This window comes from Pipistrellus hanaki (genome assembly GCF_964339955.1).
Source record: "Pipistrellus hanaki genome assembly, chromosome: 3".
Classification (NCBI taxonomy): Eukaryota; Metazoa; Chordata; class Mammalia; order Chiroptera; family Vespertilionidae; genus Pipistrellus; species Pipistrellus hanaki.
Window position 1 is genome coordinate 49,008,434 of NC_140505.1, and position 19,762 is coordinate 49,028,195.

Sequence of the window (19,762 nt, forward strand, 5' to 3'; positions counted from 1 at the left end):
CACAGGGGGAGTACCTCTCAGCCAGAAGCTGGGCTCATGACTTACAAGCGTAGCAGTGGTGGCTGGAGCCTTGCCCACCTCCATGGCAGTTGGGTATCTCCTGAGGGCTCCCGATGGCGAGAGGGTGCAGGCAGGGCTGAGAGACCTACACTAGTTCACATATTTAATGCACTGGGTCTCCAGTAATAAAATAAGAATCGGTTAGTTTTCCTTAAAATTTAATTACAGCTGGTAAACACTTGAAAGCTATTTCCAAAACTTGTCATTTTAAATTGCTGTATAGGTTTTGCTTATTCAATTGTTTTGTATTTATAAATTGTATAGTTAACACATTTTATATGTGTATGATGAATTATATTTTATGAAGAAAGAAAATATGTTTATGTTATCTCCTTTGGTCAACATAAATCTTTACACACTCTGTGGATATTTAGCCAACAATAATTCTCAAAGAAAAAATTAATTCCTTAACATAACATAAAATTACCTCTTGTTTGCATTTGATAATTTAACTATACATTATTGTTATATAATGAAATTGTAGTAAAAGTTAATATATGTTTAGTCAAATATATGAGTGGCTATGCATATGTACATACATATGAGGGATTTATAGCTTTGTTAATGTTATAAGGATGTTGATAAACAGGCAAGGATTTTGGAAATTTCTAAGTCTGCCTCCTCTCCATATCTTTATAACAAAGATATTTTGCCCATTGGTGTGCTTTTTGTGAGAACTAATGAAAAATTCTATGCTGAGCATTATAAAGGATAACAAAAAGTTGCAGACTTTTATTGTCTAACTGGTACATCTCAGTGTATCCTCAGGGATCCTTCTAAAATGTTATATCTATTCTTACTTTACCTAATTCCCTTTCTACATCAACACAGTGCTGTAGTAATATTTATTATATTTGCTTGTTTATCCTCTGTGTTGTCCCCATAAAGGCAGAGTTTATATCTCCGTCTCAGCTTGTGTTCCCAGAAACTAATTCAGAGCCTGGCTTCAAGTTTGTGCTGAATACATATTTATTTGCTGTAGGCTTATGATTAAATGATGATTGGATTTTCATTCTCAAAAAACTTAGGATTTAGTTGGAAGGAAAGTATCACCTGTTTGAAGCAATCCAAGGCAGTATAAAGTGCTCAATAAGTAGGAAATAACAAAAAGATAGAATGATTTTTATTACATTTGTATATGTAATTTCTTAAATATAAAAATATATATACAATTATGTAAAACAGTTTTCCTAACAAGAGAATCAGATCTATTAGAAATTTAAAGTGATTCACTAGAAAGATGAAAATAAACTGGTTAAAGAAAACAGGTCCAAAAATCAGGTCAGGCACGTGCTTTGGTTTTTACAGGGTAGCACAACACTGATCTATTTTCAATGCTACATTCATCTTTCAGTATGGGGTTGACTCCCACTTAGCTAAAAATAGTGCACACTTTTTTAGTTCAACATTTGAGGTTTAAAATAACTGTTCATTTTAAATATCGGGTTAGGTCGTGTCTGGCTTTAAATCCTATCACTTGTAACGTGTGAGTGTGCTTCCTAATAGCATAGCCTATAGTCTAGTCTGTTGATCATAATCTGGACTAAATTTTAAAATAGGGTTGATTTACTCCACTTAACTATATGTGAATATATCCATGTGTTCTTAAATTGGGACCCACTATGACCAACATTTTCAGAAATATAAACAGGGTCCATATATCTATGTATTAATATAAACAATGCTGTATACAATAAGGTTTTCCAACTTGTGGTTCCTGCTCAACACATAAATGGTTTGAACAGTAAGTGGGTATGAAATGTAGTTGCCTTTCCCCTTAGCCACTTTAGATTCATCTTCTCCTTGTTGGAATACTAATATTATCAATCATTCTAAGGTGATAATATATTATTTCTAAGATTGATGGTCCTATTAACTCAAGTGGCTGTGTATACACAACAGCCTGAAAATATTTTTGGTGAACAGTCTTATCTGGTTGGATTTAATCAAGATTCGCCTTTCTTCTCATGAGCTTTGTGACTGCTGATGGCTTGCTTATGCATGAATCTATAAAATCCTTCACTCTCTTTTGAAAATGTGGGCTCATGCTGTGTTTGTTCACTCTGCCACAGTTAATGTTCCTCAGAAACGGAGCTTTGCCTGTCTTTCTAGTCGTCAAAAGCGAGGCTAAGCCACTCTGTGGTATTGCTGCCTGGGAATCCATTTCACTGGGCCAAGCTGACTGCATGGACCCTCAACTGACACCAGGCTCCTAAAACACATGCTTTAGATGGCAGCCCACAGTGTCACAAGCAAATATAAGCTCTTAATAGCACTTCCCCCCAAACCCTTGTCATCAACAGTGCCCCCTGCCTTCTACTGTGTGCCCTTCCTGTGTCCCTTAGATAGGACCTCAGTGGAGCTTACTAAAACACTGCTCTTTTGGTTTGAACTGCCAATCTTGCCCTAGCCCAGGAACCCCAAAGCACAATATCCATGGGGCTTAACAAGGATAAGTGGCCCAGGCCCTGCCCTTGTCTCTGCTTGCACACTGCCTTGACCACCTGTAGGGCCCCTCCAGGCATGCCAGAAACTTCCTCTTTGACCTCTGAGTAAAAGTTGTCTGTCTCTATTTCTTTCTCTCTGGTGGTCTTTTGTGAACCTCTACTCACATTCTGGCAACATGGGCTTCCCTTAAAAAAAATTTTTTTTAAATTTACAAAGTCATAAGACCAATATGTAAAGATATAACACCCTACAAAGAAAATATGTAAAAAGCACTCAATTAAAGAGAACAAATGTTATTTTTTATTTATATTATCTTAACATAATTAATGATATCCATAGTAGTAATGCTATTAAATATGTGTTGATCAGGGAAAGATGCTACGATTGTACTACTAATAATAAAGATAATTTTATAAATATTATAGGAAATGTTCATAATGTAAGTTGCCTTTAAAACTTTCTAGTCAGAATTTTAAAAACAAAGGCCATTTTCCTTATCCTATCTAAAAAGAGAGAATATGCTAATTGACTGTCACACTCTCAAAGATGGTGGCACCCACAACTACAAATTGGTGGCACTCAGTCCCCTCAGCCCCCAGCCCCCCCAGGGCTTGCCTGAGGCACAGACAAACCTCAGATGGCAGCTTCCCAGCTGCCCAGGGCTTCCCAAGGTTCAGACAACCAGGGCTAGTCAAGGCTTGCACTGCCATCAGTGGCAGCAACAGAGATGTGATGGAGGTGTCACCTTCCCCTGGTTACCTCTGAAGGCTCCTGGACTATGAGAGGGGGAAGGCCGGGCTGAGTATATAAAAAGCCTCTAGTCAATATATAAAAGGACCATCATCTCAGTTCTTGCTAGGATATTGAGACTGTGAAGTAGTACATTTAGAGAACTGTTTTAACATTTTTTGCTGAAAACCAGAGCAGAAAAAGAAAACTGTTTCTATTTAAGGATATATCATCAAGATAAATGTTTGTGTCTTTTTCTTTTAATGTGATATATTAGAGCTCACTTTTAAGTTTAATGGGAATAACTCAGTAAACTGAAAAACAATTTCATGATAAAGAACAGGGAGTGAAATTTTGCAATAAACTCCCTGAGTTGTGCATTGAGACTCCGATTTCACTAATGAAAGTATTAGATGTAGATGGATAAAATAGTTCATACAACTAGCAACATAGGGAACACACAAATACTGAAATAAATGGTATGTATAAATTGTATAGATTCAATTATATGAGCTTTTTCTTTGCATGATTACATCTATTTTCTTGAAGAAGAAAGCAGCATGTAATTAATTGAAATTGAGAGAAGGCAGCAACTATAGTAGAATAAAAGAGTCAGTGGAATGTAGAAAGTGAGAGTGAACTTGTTAAGGAAATGCTTTAATAGAGAATTAAAGATTAGAGTGTTCACTTTGGAGGGAATTTGATTGTGTTTTTATATTAGCCTTTCTATTCAGTTATCTGAAACAAGTTACTTCATAGTTCTGTATCTAATTTTCCTCTCTGTAAATGTATGATAATAAAAGTAACTACATTGGGATGCATTTTGATGATTAAATTTGTTTATATATTTAAATTGCTTAGAAAAGTATCTGTTTTATAATTTTTGTTTATTAGTAAGCACTTGAAATTTGTGGTCATGTTTTAAATTTTTAAAAAGTTGTGAATGTTTATTGTTGTTGGTGTTCATTTACACAGTATCTCCAACTTTCATTTCATAAAACCATGGGTGGCATTTTCCTAGAAGATTTTAAGAAAAAGACTGAGTAGCAAAATAATTGAGTTGGTATGCCAGAGAGAAACTTTCATTGACTTAATGGAACACAAGTTGGGTAAGAGAGTGAATGAGTTGGCCATCCTAATAGGATAAATGAATGCTGAGATGTGTGTGTAAGAATATGAGAGATTTAAAGAAAAATACTGTAGTATAGCAAGGAGGCCCCTGACCCCCACCAGGACTGTTCTTCAAAATAATAGTAATATATCCCAAAGGGAATGAGAGAGGGATGGTGCTCCCCATTACATCCCTAGTTAATTCACAATGCTCATGCCTACAAAACCAGATGGCTTCTCTAATGTTCAGGTGATAGCTCACTTGCCTCTAGAGTAGATTAACATGATGGCGTCATGTTAAGAAACATGATCAGGGTCCATTGGTCAGGGCAATGGGTTATTTCTCATTACTACTAGAAAAGAGAACCAGAAACATTTCAAATTCATTTGGGATTTTTTTTAAAGTATAGATTTACATTTTGGCTCTAGGGAAATATTCAGTTCTTCTGCTTTCTGAAGCAGCCTATTCTAAAAGGACATGGGGGTGTCTGTACATCCTCCAGAACATCACATTGGCCCATTAAATGGAAGATATAATAGTCATCTGTCTGGGTAAGAAAGCAGTGTAAGGGGAGGACCTAATAGATATATGGCCCCAGCCGGTGGCATACAACCCCTAGGAAGATCCACTAGTCACTGTAACATCAGTGGTGTTTTCAGGACATGTGATTTGGAGCATGAAACCAATCCTTCTAAAGTAGTGGATAAGTTATTTCAACTCAAATCTTCACAAATTAGGACGAAGCCCTTTTTTTGGTAGATACCTTAAATGCTGGAACCAGCATATTTAACACTTAGGAAAAGTACCGATGGCCGAAACCGGTTTGGCTCAATGGATAGAGCATCGGCTTGGGGACTGAAGGGTCCCGGGTTCGATTCCGGTCAAGGGCATGTACCTTGGTTGCGGGCATATCCCCAGTAGGGGGTGTGCAAGAGGCAGCTGATCGATGACTCTCTCTCATCGATGTTTCTAGCTCTCTATCTCTCTCCCTTCCTCTCTGTACAAAATCAATAAAATATATTAAAAAAAAAAAAAAAAAAGTACCGAGTGGCCTGAAAAGAAGGCTGTTAGCATTGGCCATGACCCAGAGGAGGAATTCTCTATCAATCCGAACTAAATTGTATTAATAAGTAATAGAGGCCCAGTGCATGAAATTCGTTTATTGGTAGAGTCCCTTCCCCTGGCTGCCTGCCACCGCTGCCACTGGCCCCACCTCCGGGTTGAACTCTTAGTGGAGGGGACAATTTGCATATTAGACTTTTATTACTTAGGGTTTCTACAATTAGGTCCTTGTAACCTAACCACCTCCAATTTCCCCTCCTTCTAATGTCATCACCTTGGTGGTTAGGATTTAACATGTAAATTTTGGGAGGACATATTCTGACCAGACCATAGCAGACCAGTAGCTAGAATATGTAAAAATCTCTCATATCTTAACATGAAAAGAGTAACAGTTTAATCAAGAATGTGGATAGAAGACACAAACAGGCATTTCACAGAAGAGTCTATATGTTGGCCAACACAGACAGAAAAAATGTTCAATATTATTATCCCTTAGGGAAATGTAAACAAAATCATGAGATGTCATTACATACCTATTGGGATGATTTTTTTTAAAAAAAGTAGTGATAATACTATGCTGGTAAGAAATCAGAGAAACTAGATATCTTATGCATTGCTGATTGGAATGTAACATAATTAATCACTGTGAAAAATAGTTTGGCAGTTCATTTTAAAACTAAAGGAGAGTTGTCATAACATCCAGTAATTACTATTTTTTACATTTATCACAGATAAAGTTTATTTTTATGCTTAAACTTGTAACCACAGCTTGAGAAGTCTGAAAGTGAACAGTATCATCTATGGATAGCCAAATGAATTAACAAAGAGAACAATTTAAAACAGAAGTTGATAGCAATTATATAAGGTATTGTAGATTAAATTGGTGACAGGCAATAATATACAATGAACAAAGGAAATAATTGGCATATTTACCTGTCTTTTGAGATGCAACTCTAGGTGATTTCATTCAATCCTATGGCTTGCAATACCATTTACGTACAAGTGATTTTCAAATCAACATAAATTTTAGATCATTTACCTAATTACCTACTGATCATCTCCATTTGGCTGTTTAACACATTTAACACATTTAACACTTCTAAGAAACAATATATGATACTTCCACTCCCAAAATTCTTTCTCCGGTATCTCCCTTCTTAATCATATAATCATTCACCTTGATGCTAAAACTTAAACCTTGAAGTAACATCCTTGATTTTTTCCCCCCTCACAGCTAATTAGTTAGTTCTGTCAGTTTTATTAAAAACCATTCCTCTAATTTAACAATGTAGCACCACCTCCAACTCCAAAATCAATCCCAAGACATAGGCATCCCTGACCTGGATCAGTCTGTTTACTTTTTATTCCAATTCCCTGTTATCATTTATTTCCCTGGAATCACTTCACCTTACTTATAGTCTGTTCTCTAAAACAAGCGCTGTGGTATTGTCTTGTGCAGATCTTACAACTCTTTTGATCAAATCCTCCAAGGTCCTCATGCCACATTAGATTAACATTTTGCAAAAGCGCGCGCGCACACACACACACACACACACACACACACACACACACCTTTACAAAGTTTCTAAAGTTATTGCTAAAATTTTCTTTACCTTCCCTTTCAAAAGGATTTTTTACATGTCATTAGCTATTGTTGCATTGCTTCTCTCTCTTCCTTGAAAATGCCAAGCTTACTTCCACCTCAGAGCCTTTATACGTGATGCCTTCCAGCATGAAATGCTTTCACCGTAGGTAATGACAAATTAAATTTTTGTTTAAATGTTACTGCTTCTGAGAAACATTAGTGATTTCTATCAGAAACACCTGGCCTTCTGCAAACATTCCTAATTATTTATTCTAATCAGCTTTACTTCATGGCACTGTCCATTACATGAATTCGCACTGTTTATTTTTCCTCTTTATTTTATCCTGTTAGAATTAGAATTTAAGTTTCATAAATTAGGCCCAGGTAACCTCAGCAATAAAAATAGTGTCAAGCACATCCTGGGTAGTCAGTAAATATATTTGGCCTAAAAATAAATAATCCAATTTAATAAAAATATTAACAACATAATTAAATGTATCTGTATATATGATAAAAATGGAAATATAAATAAAAAACTAAAATATAAATGCTACAGATATTCACATACTTTACTTTTTTTCTAAGGTGAATTTTATAGTGAGAAAGCCATGGTGCAGTGAATTGTTATCCTTATCTTATTTATTTATTTATTTATTTATTTATTTATTTAATTTTATTGATTTCAGAGAGGAAGAGAGAGGGACAGAGAGATAGAAATATCAATGATGTGAGAGAATCATTAATTGGCTGCCTCCTTAACGACCCCTACTGGGGATAAATCCAGAAACACTGGCTGGGCTGGTTATCCTTATTTTAAATGATGTGGATCACTTTTTTACTATCTTTTGCCATAGACTATATCAAAATTGGTATAAATTAATAAAGTATTACACAAAAATACCTTTGTGATTGTTTTGGGATAAAAGGGAATATTTTGTGGAAGAATTTTTTAGCCTCATAGATACTAAATTTCTGAAGAATTTCTTTACTTGAAGGAGAAATAACTTATAAAAGATCAGTCAACATTGGTGTCTCCACTTGGTTAAGTTACTCTCATCTTAACTCATTCTCTAAGACCCATCTGTTTTTCACACTTACCAAACTGGTAATTGAAAGGAGATGGAGGAGGAACAATCCACACAAATCTCACTTACATTTTATGGTGGCGCTGGTTAATGGGATTTCTCTAGAGATTCAGCATTGCTTTTCCACACTTCAAACCAATGTTAGAATTAGATCTATTGCTAAACATGCATAAGACACATATAAAACCAAATTCTTGAGGAATAACCTTGGATCATTTCAGGGATGTATCTAATACAAGCTAAAGTGAAATTTATGTTCCCATGTGTTCTCTCTCTGCTGCATCTCATCTGCTTTGAATTAGACGTTGTTATTATGCTTGGAATATCCAGAAATCACTAAATTAATTGCATTCTCCAGTAATCCATGAATTTTCTGTATTTCATTTGTCTCTACACACAGTAGCAAGAATGGATAGCTGCATTCCCTTTAGAGTAGGGGTGTCGAACTCAATCAGAGAAGGGGCCAAAATCTAAAATCCAGCCTAAATCGCGGGCCGAATGGTTTACTGAACAGTCATAAACTGACAATGTCATAATCTGACAGTGGAGTGCAGTGATGACAGCGCGGTGCGGGCCACATTGCAAGGCCTGGCGGGCTGGATTTGGCCCGCGGGCCTTGTGTTTGACATATGTGCTTTAGAGGAATACTACAGAACGATTCACTGTGTATTCTAGTATATATGTGTATATACACTGAGTGGCCAGATCATTATGATCTCTGAATGCATAATAATCAGGCCACTCAGTGTATATCCTATATAATAAAAGGCAAATATGCAAATTGTCCCCACAACCAGGAGTTAGAAGAGCAGGCAGGCTGGCCAATTGCCCATGTCCCCTTCCCTGGCCAAGCTGGCCGGACTCCACCCATGCATGAATTCATGCACCAGACCTCTAGTCTTATCTAATAAAAAGAATAATATACAAATTGACCATCACTCCAACACACAAGACTGCTGCCTCCATGTGGATACAAGATGACTGTTCCCATGTGGACACAAGATGGCTGCCCCCATGTGAACACAAGATGGCCACCACAAGATGGCCAGCAGGAGAGGGCAGTTGGGAGGGACCAGGCCTGCAAGGGAGGGGAGTTGGAAGTAACTGGGCCTGCAGGGAAGGGCAGTTAGTGGCAATCAGGCTGGCTAGGGAACAGTTAGGCATCAATCAGGCTGGCAGGGGAGTGGTTAGGGGATGATTAGGCTGTCAGGCAGAAGTGATTAGGGACAATCAGGAAGGCAAGCAGGTAAGCAGTAGGGAGCCAGCAGTCCTGGATTGTGAGAGGGATGTCTGACTGCCCGTTTAGGCCTGACCCTACCGGGATAGGGCCTAAACAGGCAGTAGAGTCGTACATCCCTGGAGGGATCCCAGGTACATCCCTCGAGGGGTCCCAGATTGGAGAGATGGTACAGGCTGGGCTGAGGGACACACGCCCCCGTGCACAATAATCTAGCTACTCAGTGTGTGTGTGTGTGTATTATATTGTATTATATTGTATTATTATATATAACTTTTGTACACAGGAAGGTTCATTACATCAATGAAGTTAATGATCATTTTACTCAATTCAAATATCTAGTGGAAAATGTTTGAAAATATCAATATAATCTTAATTTATAATAAAATTAAATCATATTAAACCACATATATTAATGATTTTTATAAAGCCTTATCTGTAAAATGAAACAGACATATAGTGAAAACTATGTAAAATTGTGTGTGTGTGTGTATTTATGCATATATTTTTTCAAAGAACAGTTTACTGATTTTTAGAGATAGAGGAAAGCAGAATAGAGACACATCTATATGAGAGCATTACATTTATCAACTGCCTTCTGCACGTCCACTACCACGAATGAAGCCTGCAACCTGAGCATGTGCCCTGACAGGGAATCAAGCAGCAATCAACTAAGCCACATCAGCCAGGGCAAGGATATACTTTAAGAAAGGATTCTAAAAGTAAGCTTGTTTATAAATATTAAACAAAAGCACACAAGTTTGGAAATAAAATATACAAAAAAATAAATGAATTATTGGACTGTAATTGGTGTTGCTGTATATAGGTGTAATTACAGAATATGATACAAAAAAAGTGTCCTAAAGATTGGTTTTTATTCATTTGGTTGACAATGTAGATAAGATTCTTTGATATTTTACTCTAATTCCTTTTTAATTAAATTTAGGGAGTGACATTTGTTAATAACATAATAGAAGTTTTAAATGTGCAATTCTATAATACATCATCAGTATCCAATTTCTACCTTATTTTCTCATTAAGTTTTTTATTTTTTGGAGTGGTATACAATTATATGTAGATATAATTTACAGATATTTATACTAGAGGCCTAGTTCATGAAATTCATGAGGGTGGTTCCCCCAGCCCAGCCTGTCCCGGCCTGCGGGACAACAACGGGGGCCCGCAGGAACCACCTAAGAGAATGAGGCAAACAAGGAACGCGAAAGAATGGGAGCAAGACAAGGTTCTGATCAAGCTCCGATTTTTATTCTCTGAAATGGTTGTATTTATACAGCAGAAACAAAGGGGGGCAGGGTTGCCTATGCAGGGGGGTCTTTGGTACCTGGCAACACAGGATTGGCTAACTGCCAGGGGCGGTGTGACATTCCAAGGTGCAACATTCCAAGGCTGGGCTATCTAGGGGGGGGGGGGGAGGATCAGGAAGGGGAAGTGGCAGGAAGATGCTAAGCTGCAGGCTATCTTATCTTCTGGCCAAGCCCTCAGGGCACCTCATAACTTCTGCTAGAAGGAACTTAATTCTATTTCCTTAAGACTGAGTTGCTTGCCTCAACTCTGCTGGCTCCCAACATCTCCTCCCTTTGTCTTAATTGAGGTGGGCCTTAACCGATTGGGGGAGTAGTGACCTGGTTCCTCCCGTGGGCTTCCCAGGCCCACCAGTGTTAGTGGCTCTTGGTATCTTTTGGGGAGGAGAGGCAGAGCCGATTGGATTTGTATTGATACCAACCTCTATGCAAACCAGGTATGCTCACAGGGAAATCCAGAGGGGGTCGAAATTTTCCCATGACCTTCCCTTGGGAAGAGGAGGTCGGAAAATTTTTTGGACCTTCCCTTGCAATGCTTTGCTCTGCACCCATATCGGTACCCATACCTTTCTCCTTGGTGAGGAGTAGGTAAGCATCCCTCTGGTCATCATGCTGTCCCCGCAGGGAGGGAGCGATGGTAAAGTTCATAAACTTGCTCATGGTCAGCTACGGCTAAACAGTGGTAATGTACCTGGATGGGTTTGGCCAAGATGCTGTCAATATGTTGTTTTACAAAATCTGTTAACCTCCGAAAAGCCCAGGGGCCAAAGGATAGGATTAATAAGAAACCTATGAGGGGGCCCAGGATGGGGAGAAGGTAGGGGAGAAGTCCGTTTAGTCCGCTCCAGAGAGGGTTCTCGAACAGTTCTTTCCGCTGCTTTATCAGGTCTTCCTGTAGTTTCTTGATTTTGTCTCGGACGATTCCAGACTTGTTGGCATAGAAACAGCAATGTTCCTGTAGGGCTAAGCATATCCCTCCCTGTTCTGCTGTGAGTAAGTCTAAGCCTCTTCTATTCTGTAAGACAACCTCCGCTAGGGAGTCTATTTGATCCTGAAGGTCATTGATGGTTCCAGAAAGGGCTTGAACATCATCAATCAACTGATTAGAAAGTTTAACATATGAGTTGACCGCTACTCCTAGGCCTGCCGAGCCGGTGGCCATGGCTCCTGTGACTCCTAGGCCTATGAGTAGGGGGATGAACTGAACCACGCGCTTACTGCGGCCGCTAATATACTCAAGGCTGGGCAGGGGGACGGGCTCATCTCCTGGGACAATGTCAATATCAGGGAGGAGGATAGCTTGTATACATAGCCCGGTCCAATTGATAGGCAAGGCTGTGAAGGCCATGTTTCCTCCACATATAAAAACTTGTCCAGGAGCAGGGCAGAGGGATGAAGTTTTACTAATGGTAGAAGAGCAGTTTGAAAAGGTAATAAATCCCACATCTACATCATAACTATTATTCTGAGGAGGGCTTTCTAGGCATATCGTTGAGTTAAATCTTAAAGGTTGAATCCTAAAAGGAAGACTAATACTACAATTATTTTTTGATAGGAGGCCGGTAACGTTAGCTGGGATGGCGAGGGGCATAGGTGTACCAAGCGTCATGCATAGCCAACAATTTTGTGCCAGTTTCGGGTTGGAGACATTGAGGGCTTTTAGGGTGGCTTCTAGAATATCTGAGGTTTGGGTATCTAAGTCTATACCTCGGGGTTTGGATAGAGCTAAAGGGTGGTATTGTAGCGGAGGGTACTTAAATTTGATAAATTCTTCTATTTGTTTTTGAACTTCGGCTTCTCTTACTCTATCAGATGGCCCGCCGCCATCAGATATATGGATTGGAGCTCGCGGTGGCCAGCAGATGGGTTTGCCAACTGTGCCACGGCAAGAGGCTTGGGCATACTTAGAGTGGCCTTTGGAGGTATGGTCGTATTCACCTCCAAAGGAGCCAAGGTAGGTTTTCTCGAGAATTGCAGTTAGGTATACCTTGCCATCAATATTGGTACACTGTTGGACACTGCTATAACAGGTAGAATGTAGTTCTAAGACTATTTGGCAATCCTTGGGACAAGATCCAGGTCTGCCGTCAACTGGGGGTATGATTTTAGGTTTATTCTGGCATTTCCAGCTTTGTTTAATCCCATCAATACGTTGTTCATAGACAAGATAGGCAGTGAAACTGCCGCAATCGGCCATGCGGGTGTACCTGGGAGGCTTTCCTGCAGTACTACCCCCGTCGCACCTACAAGGGTTGCCAAATAGTTCCAGGATTAATTGATCTCTGTTTACCGGAGGTCCTAGTCCACCGCTGGTCAAGGGGATCAGGATTGAAAGCAGGGTCAGGATAGTTTTTGCCATGATCTGTAGAAGGAAAGGGAGGGAGTCTTTCTCAGGGGAATAGTTCCCTGGAAGAGAGGTTGTTATTTAGGGGAATTAATGGGTTTGATCAGGCGTTCTGGTAGCCATCGTGGTCCTTCCTCCTGTGTGTCGTAGACACATGCGGACCCCCGTCCCCAGATAAGGACCGGGTCTGGACCGTGCCATTTTGAGGTCAATGGATCTTTCCACATGACTTTTGCGTATTGATTTTTTGTTTCCTGGTGCCAAAATCGGTCGGCAGCCGAGTTTCCTTCTTTGTCTAATTTTAAGAAATTTAATGTAAATAACGCATGATTTAAAAGGTTACGGGGGGAGCCTCTAGTGGGATAAACATCATTTGTTTTTAGTTTGTTTATGGTGTTTTTTAGGGTTTGATGAGCTCGTTCTACTATTCCCTGTCCTTGGGGGTTATAAGGGATGCCAGTGGTGTGCTTAATGTGAAATTGATGGCAGAAATTTTGGAATGCCTGAGAGGTATATCCAGGTCCATTGTCAGTTTTGATTTTTTGAGGCTTCCCCATAATAGTGAGACATTGGAGGACATGAGCTATAATATCCTTAGAGGCCTCTCCGCTATGGAGGGTGGCGAAAATAAACCCACTGTAGGTGTCAATGGTGACATGGGCATATTTGAGGTTGCCAAACTCAGGGTTGTGGGTGATGTCCATCTGCCAAATTTCGTTGGGGAGGATACCTCTGGGATTAACTCCCAGGTGAGGGAGGGGTAAGAGAGTGACACATCCAGGGCAGCTTTTAACGATGTGTCGGGCTTGTTCTCCAGTAATTTTGAACAGAAGGCGGAGGGTGTTAGCGTTGAGGTGGTGGATATTGTGGGCCTGTTGAGCCTGGGAAAGGGGATCTAAAGAAAGGGAGTATACAAGTCGGGTGTTTCGGTCTACTGCGGCATTGCCTTGAGAAAGGGGGCCAGGAAGGTCTGAATGGGCTCTTAGGTGTCCAATGAAGAAGGGGGCTAGTCTATTTGTAATTAGCGTTTGTAATTGCTGAAAAAGGGGGACTGCATTGGTGGTGGGTTTAATGTGAGGGACAGTTTCTAGTAGAGGAATGGAGGACGCTAGATAGGAGCTATCAGTATAAAGGTTAAAAGGGGTGGCGGGTAATTTTGAAAAGACTTGTAGAACAGCAAACAGTTCAACAAGCTGTGCAGATTTGAAGGGGGATTTAATAGTGAATTCTTGACTATCAATGGTGTATGCTGCCATGCCAGTGGAGGATCCATCTGTGAACACTAGGGATGCTTGCTTAAGGGGGTTTTTAGATGTGATCTTTGGAAATATAAAAGGGTGTATTTGAGCGAATTGGAGTAATTTATTAGGAGGGTAATGGTTATCTATTGTTCCCTGGAATGAGGAGAAGGAAATAACCCAATCATCATCTTGCTGGAGGAGCCAGTTAATTTGTTCTTTTGTATAGGGAAGTATAATATGATCGGGGTCTCGACCAAAATATTGACGGCTCCGTTCCCTGCCTAATCGGAGAATTTTGGTTATTAAGGATGGATATGGAATGAGAACTCGGGAGGGGGATGAGGGCAGGTGGATCCAGAGTAGGGGGTTGTCCTGCCATAAGACTCCAGTAGGTGTGTGGGTAGTAGTACAGATGAGTGAAAAAGGTTTATCATAGGATAGGAATGTAATTTGTTGCTGCTGGATGGCAATTTCAACCTTGGAGAGGGAAGATTTAGCCTCTGGAGAGAGTTTACGGGGGGAAAGGGGATCAGGGTCTCCTTGTAAGATGTCAAAGAGGGGTTTTAAATCTCCCGTTGTTAGTTTTAAGTAGGGTCTGAGCCAGTTGATGTCTCCTAAGAACTTCTGAAAATCATTAAGGGTTTGTAATTGATCAGTTCTTAATTGAAATTTTTGAGTGGTAATGCTGTTTTGATTTAGTTCAAAACCAAGATAGTAATAAGGGTCTTTAAGCTGTATTTTGTTAGGAGCTATTCGAAGCCCCAAAGAGGAAAGGCGGGCAGCCAGTTCTTGGCTGCATTTGAGGACTTCAGGGCATGAAGCTCCTGCTAGGAGAATGTCATCCATGTAATGTATAATGTAGATAGAAGGCCAGCAAGGTCTGAGAGGGTCTATAGCTTGGGCCACAAATTTCTGACATAGGGTGGGGCTATTTGCCATGCCTTGAGGGAGTACTTTCCATTGGTACCGGGGCATAGGTCCTTTAAAATTAGTAACGGGGAGACTGAACGCAAACTGTTCCCTGTCATGGGGGTGAAGGGGGATGGTGAAGAAACAGTCCTTGAGGTCAATGATAATTTTGTAGTAATTAGCGGGAATGGCAATAGGGGAGGGAAGGCCTGGTTGGAGGGCTCCCATCGTGAACATGGTTTTGTTGATTTCCCTGAGGTCCTGAAGAAGTCTCCATGTTCCTGTTTTCTTTTTAATTATGAATATGGGAGTATTCCAAGGGGAGGTGGTGGGTTCTAAATGTCCAGCAGCCAGTTGTTCCTGTACTAACTCAGTGGCAGCTGTAAGTTTTTCGTTATTTAGAGGCCATTGATCTACCCAAACGGGGGAGTCGGATTTCCATTTTATCTTGTCTGCGTGGGGTACAGGAAAGTCAATGGCCGTTAAGGAAAATGTTCACTCCCTAGACCTAAACGATTGTTTCTTGGTGTTATAGATAATGGGACTTTTATTCCCTGTTTGTTTCTTCCTAGTCCCTGTCCTGGTAAAAATCCTTGGTTGAGCATCTGTTGAGTAATAACTTCATTGGGGCTACACATGATGAGCTTTAATTGGGATAAGATGTCTCGTCCCCAAAGGTTGACAGGTAGGCCTGGGACAATGTAGGGCTGTACCTGTCCGGAATTACCCTCGCTGTCTTTCCAAGTCAATATTTTTGAACTTTGTTTCGGGTTGGTGGACTGACCGATTCCCTTAAGGTGAGTTACAGAGACCTCACAAGGCCAGCTTGGTGGCCAGTGTTGGTCTGAAATTACTGTGGCATCGGCCCCTGTGTCAACTAGGCCCTCAAAGGTTTTTCCGTCTAATTGTAGGGTTAATAATGGTCTCTCTGGAGTAATTTGTTGTATCCAATAAGTATCGGATGACCCAAGGGCGGCTTCTTGCCTGGGGCGTTGGGAGTGACTCTTATTGGCAGAGTTTAGAGGAAGTAAGATGAGTTGAGCTACTCTCTTTCCTTTGGGGATGGATATGGGTCCTGATGGAGCCGAGGCTAGAAGAGTGATTTGGCCAGTATAATCATTGTCAATGATTCCAGGGGTGATGTGGAGTCCGGCCAATGCGGAGCTCCCTCGCCCTAGTATTAAACCGAATGTATCGGAGGGTAGAGGTCCAAATGTTTCCGTGGGGAGAAGTTGGATGCCTTGTTCAGGAATTAATACTGAATCGGTGGCGGTACAGAGGTCCAATCCTGCACTGCCAGGGGTAGCCCGGAGGAGGGAGCTGATGCCTGAGTGTGGAGAATCTGTTGGGGAGATCGTGCCTGTGGGACGAACCTGAGAGCCCCCTGGTTCTGTCCCTGGTTCGGGGCCGAGGGCAGGCCCCTCTGGAAGTTTCCCTGTTTCGATGCTAAGGATTTGCCTTCTATGTCTGTTTTAGAGAAACATTCCTTGGCCCAGTGAAGACCGCGTTTACAGCAAGGACAAGGGGTTCTAGGGGGTGCTCGAGTAGGAGTGATGTCGCTAGAGGGGGAGTTTTTAAAGGCCGGAATCTGTGATTCCTTTGTGGAACATTCGCAAGCAAAATGTCCAGGCTGTTTACAGTTGTAACAAGTTTTCTGCTCTTTCTCCAGGGTAAAGGTTTTTAGAGCTGCTCCTATAGCTAAACCAAGCGTATGGGAAGTGCCAATTCCAGAGCATAATTTAATATAATCGGAAAGGCTTCCACAACGATGCGGTCTTATTGTTTCTTGGCATACAGGATTGGCATTTTCATAGGCAAGATGTTTGATAAATGTGCTTTCTGTCTCGCCCTCTCCAATTAGCCGTTCCGCGGCATCGGTTAAGCGGCTGATGAAGTCGCTGTACGGCTCATCCGGGCCTTGTCGGACCTTAGCTAAGGAGGTTGTGGCCGAGCCTTTAGGAGGGAGTCGGCGCCAAGCCTTTAGACCTGCATTTTGAATTTGGGCTAATAATCCAGGGGGAAAGGCTGCCTGTGCCTCATTGGTGTCATATGGACTTCGGCCGAGTAATTTATCTCTCGTCCACAAGCGCGAGGTTTTACTTTCACTATTGCGCTGGGCGGTTTCTCGGCAGTTTTCTACAAAGTCTGTTCTCCAAAGAACATACTCGCCCCCTGAGAGCGTTGCTCGAGCCAGGGAGATCCAATCGTTAGGAGTTAGCCATCGGTCACTTAAACTCTCAAGTATAGTCAAGGTATAGGGAGCAGTGGGTCCATAATTGCTTACCGCCGCCTTTAGGTCTTTTAAATGTTTAAGGTTTAAGCGGCGATATTTTTGGTTTTTTGGCTGAGGTTGGGGGTCGGGGCTTTCTGTCTCAGATTCATTGTCTGTAGGATCCTGATCAGGATTTTGGGAGTCTGGGGGAGTTTCATCTTCATCGGGGGAATTGTTTTCCTCCTCTTCTATTTCTTTTTCAGGGCCTCGACTGCGGGTGACCGGGAAGGCAAGGAGAGGGGGCTTGTTTTTAGTCGATAGGGCTTGGGATGGAGTTTTGGTTTTAGTTTTGTTGGGGGGGGGGTTTGTTGAGGGGGGAGTATCTGGCTGGGTAGGATTTAAGGTAAGAAGTTCAGCCTCGAGGGCCTGTATTTCTTTAATAAGTTGGACATGTTCTTGCTTTTGCTGTAGAAGTTCTTTTAAAGATGAGACTTCTCGAGTAAGGGCTATTTTAGCTTGTCTGATGGGGTCAGATGAACGGGAGTTAACATCTCGGGAAAGATCAGGGTGTGGTAAGGATTTGGGATTAAACGGAGGGGGCCTATAAAAAGGCGGGGCTGTTAAGCGCCAGGGATCATCATGGTAGTGGGCGGCTTGCTCCTCCATGGTTTCCTCCGCGGGGGTTAAATGGTCAGGAAGGTTTTTCTTAAGGGTAAATGAGGGATAAATATTAGGTATTTTTTGCGTCTCCTCAATTTTTTCTTGGGGCTGAATTTTTGGGTCTTTTTTCTCCTCAGAAGTCTCTGTAGAGTCTCCTGGGATATCTAGAATAACTGAAGGACATGCTGAGGGGGGACGGGAGTTTTCTCTGAGGACTGCTTCTCCTGTTTTAATGATGTCTTTGATGTCAGGATCTTGGGAGTGGATTTTAAGTATATCATGAATTAGATTCCAATAGGAAAAGGCAGTAACGGGGACCTTCTCAGGACCAAAGATCCGATAAAAATCTTGTAGGGCATCCCCTACCCGTTCCCAGCGTTTTTGATTAATAGTTCCTTCTAGGGGGAACCAAGGGCAGGTATCATGAACAAACTCAAAAAATTTCCTAAGATCTTTTCTCTTAACCCTTACTCCTCGCGTTCTGAGGGAAATCTTGACACCGTCAAGGAACATTTCATGACAACTCAAGGAATTCCCCATTATTGGTCGATTGGATGGTTCTCAAAGAGATCCCTTCTCCACGTAAGTCTCCGGGACATATAAACCCCGTGCCGGGTCAGCTTGAATTTTCTCGTCAACCCAGGAATTCAGGCGGAATTACTCTCTTTTCGACTCTACCCTTTACTCCCTTGCTTGCGTGAAACAGTCGGTAGGTATAATCCGCCTACACGGATCCTCACAGACAGGGAGACCCCGTTTGCCCTCCTCAGGCGCGCAGATCTCCCCGTGGTTGAGTCTGTGAGGTTGGACGACCTTTTGTTCAAAGCAAGCTCAAGGTTTTAAGAGTAGATCTAATTGGAGAGAATTCTCGCCAAAAAAACCGGGAGACGGTACTAGTTCAAGTGATTCGGAGTTCTCACAGCCAAAAGTGGGTACCTTTCACTCTTCCCCAGATTGGCAAGTGAGTGCTTATTAGTGGACAGAAAGGAATCGACCAAGAGAACCAATAATTACAATCGAGCAAAAAAAGGGGTGAAATGTTCTGAAATCTTGTTTGAAAAATCATCTACCTACCTTTACTCCGATCTGTCTCACGGCGGGCGTGACCGTGGCGATCCAATGCTGAGCCTTCACTTGCGGGTCCTCGCGGCGACTCTGGGGGGTGCCTGGCCAGGGCTTCTCCGGTAGAGGTTCTCGTCAGCGGTCCTCAGGAGCACTCCACGTTGGGCGCCATTTTGTCCCGGCCTGCGGGACAACAACGGGGGCCCGCAGGAACCACCTAAGAGAATGAGGCAAACAAGGAACGCGAAAGAATGGGAGCAAGACAAGGTTCTGATCAAGCTCCGATTTTTATTCTCTGAAATGGTTGTATTTATACAGCAGAAACAAAGGGGGGCAGGGTTGCCTATGCAGGGGGGTCTTTGGTACCTGGCAACACAGGATTGGCTAACTGCCAGGGGCGGTGTGACATTCCAAGGTGCAACATTCCAAGGCTGGGCTATCTAGGGGGGGGGGGGGGGGAGGATCAGGAAGGGGAAGTGGCAGGAAGATGCTAAGCTGCAGGCTATCTTATCTTCTGGCCAAGCCCTCAGGGCACCTCATAACTTCTGCTAGAAGGAACTTAATTCTATTTCCTTAAGACTGAGTTGCTTGCCTCAACTCTGCTGGCTCCCAACACCAGCCTGTGCCTCTCCCAATCTGGGATCCCTCGGGGATGTCCAACTGCCAGTTTACAGGCCTAAATCAGCAGTTGGACA

General features: G+C 41.8%; 1 protein-coding gene across 1 annotated transcript; it reads right to left on the bottom strand.

Moving 5' to 3' along the window:
• Positions 1 to 16,385: 16,385 nt before the first annotated feature.
• LOC311619636 (endogenous retrovirus group K member 10 Gag polyprotein-like) lies at positions 16,386 to 18,545 on the bottom strand (the record flags this gene model as incomplete). The annotated part of the gene is made up of 1 exon (XM_084878227.1): positions 16,386 to 18,545. One exon carries the CDS (start codon positions 18,543 to 18,545, stop codon positions 16,386 to 16,388), a length of 2,160 nt encoding a protein of 719 aa, XP_084734353.1.
• Between the last annotated feature and the right edge of the window lie 1,217 nt (positions 18,546 to 19,762).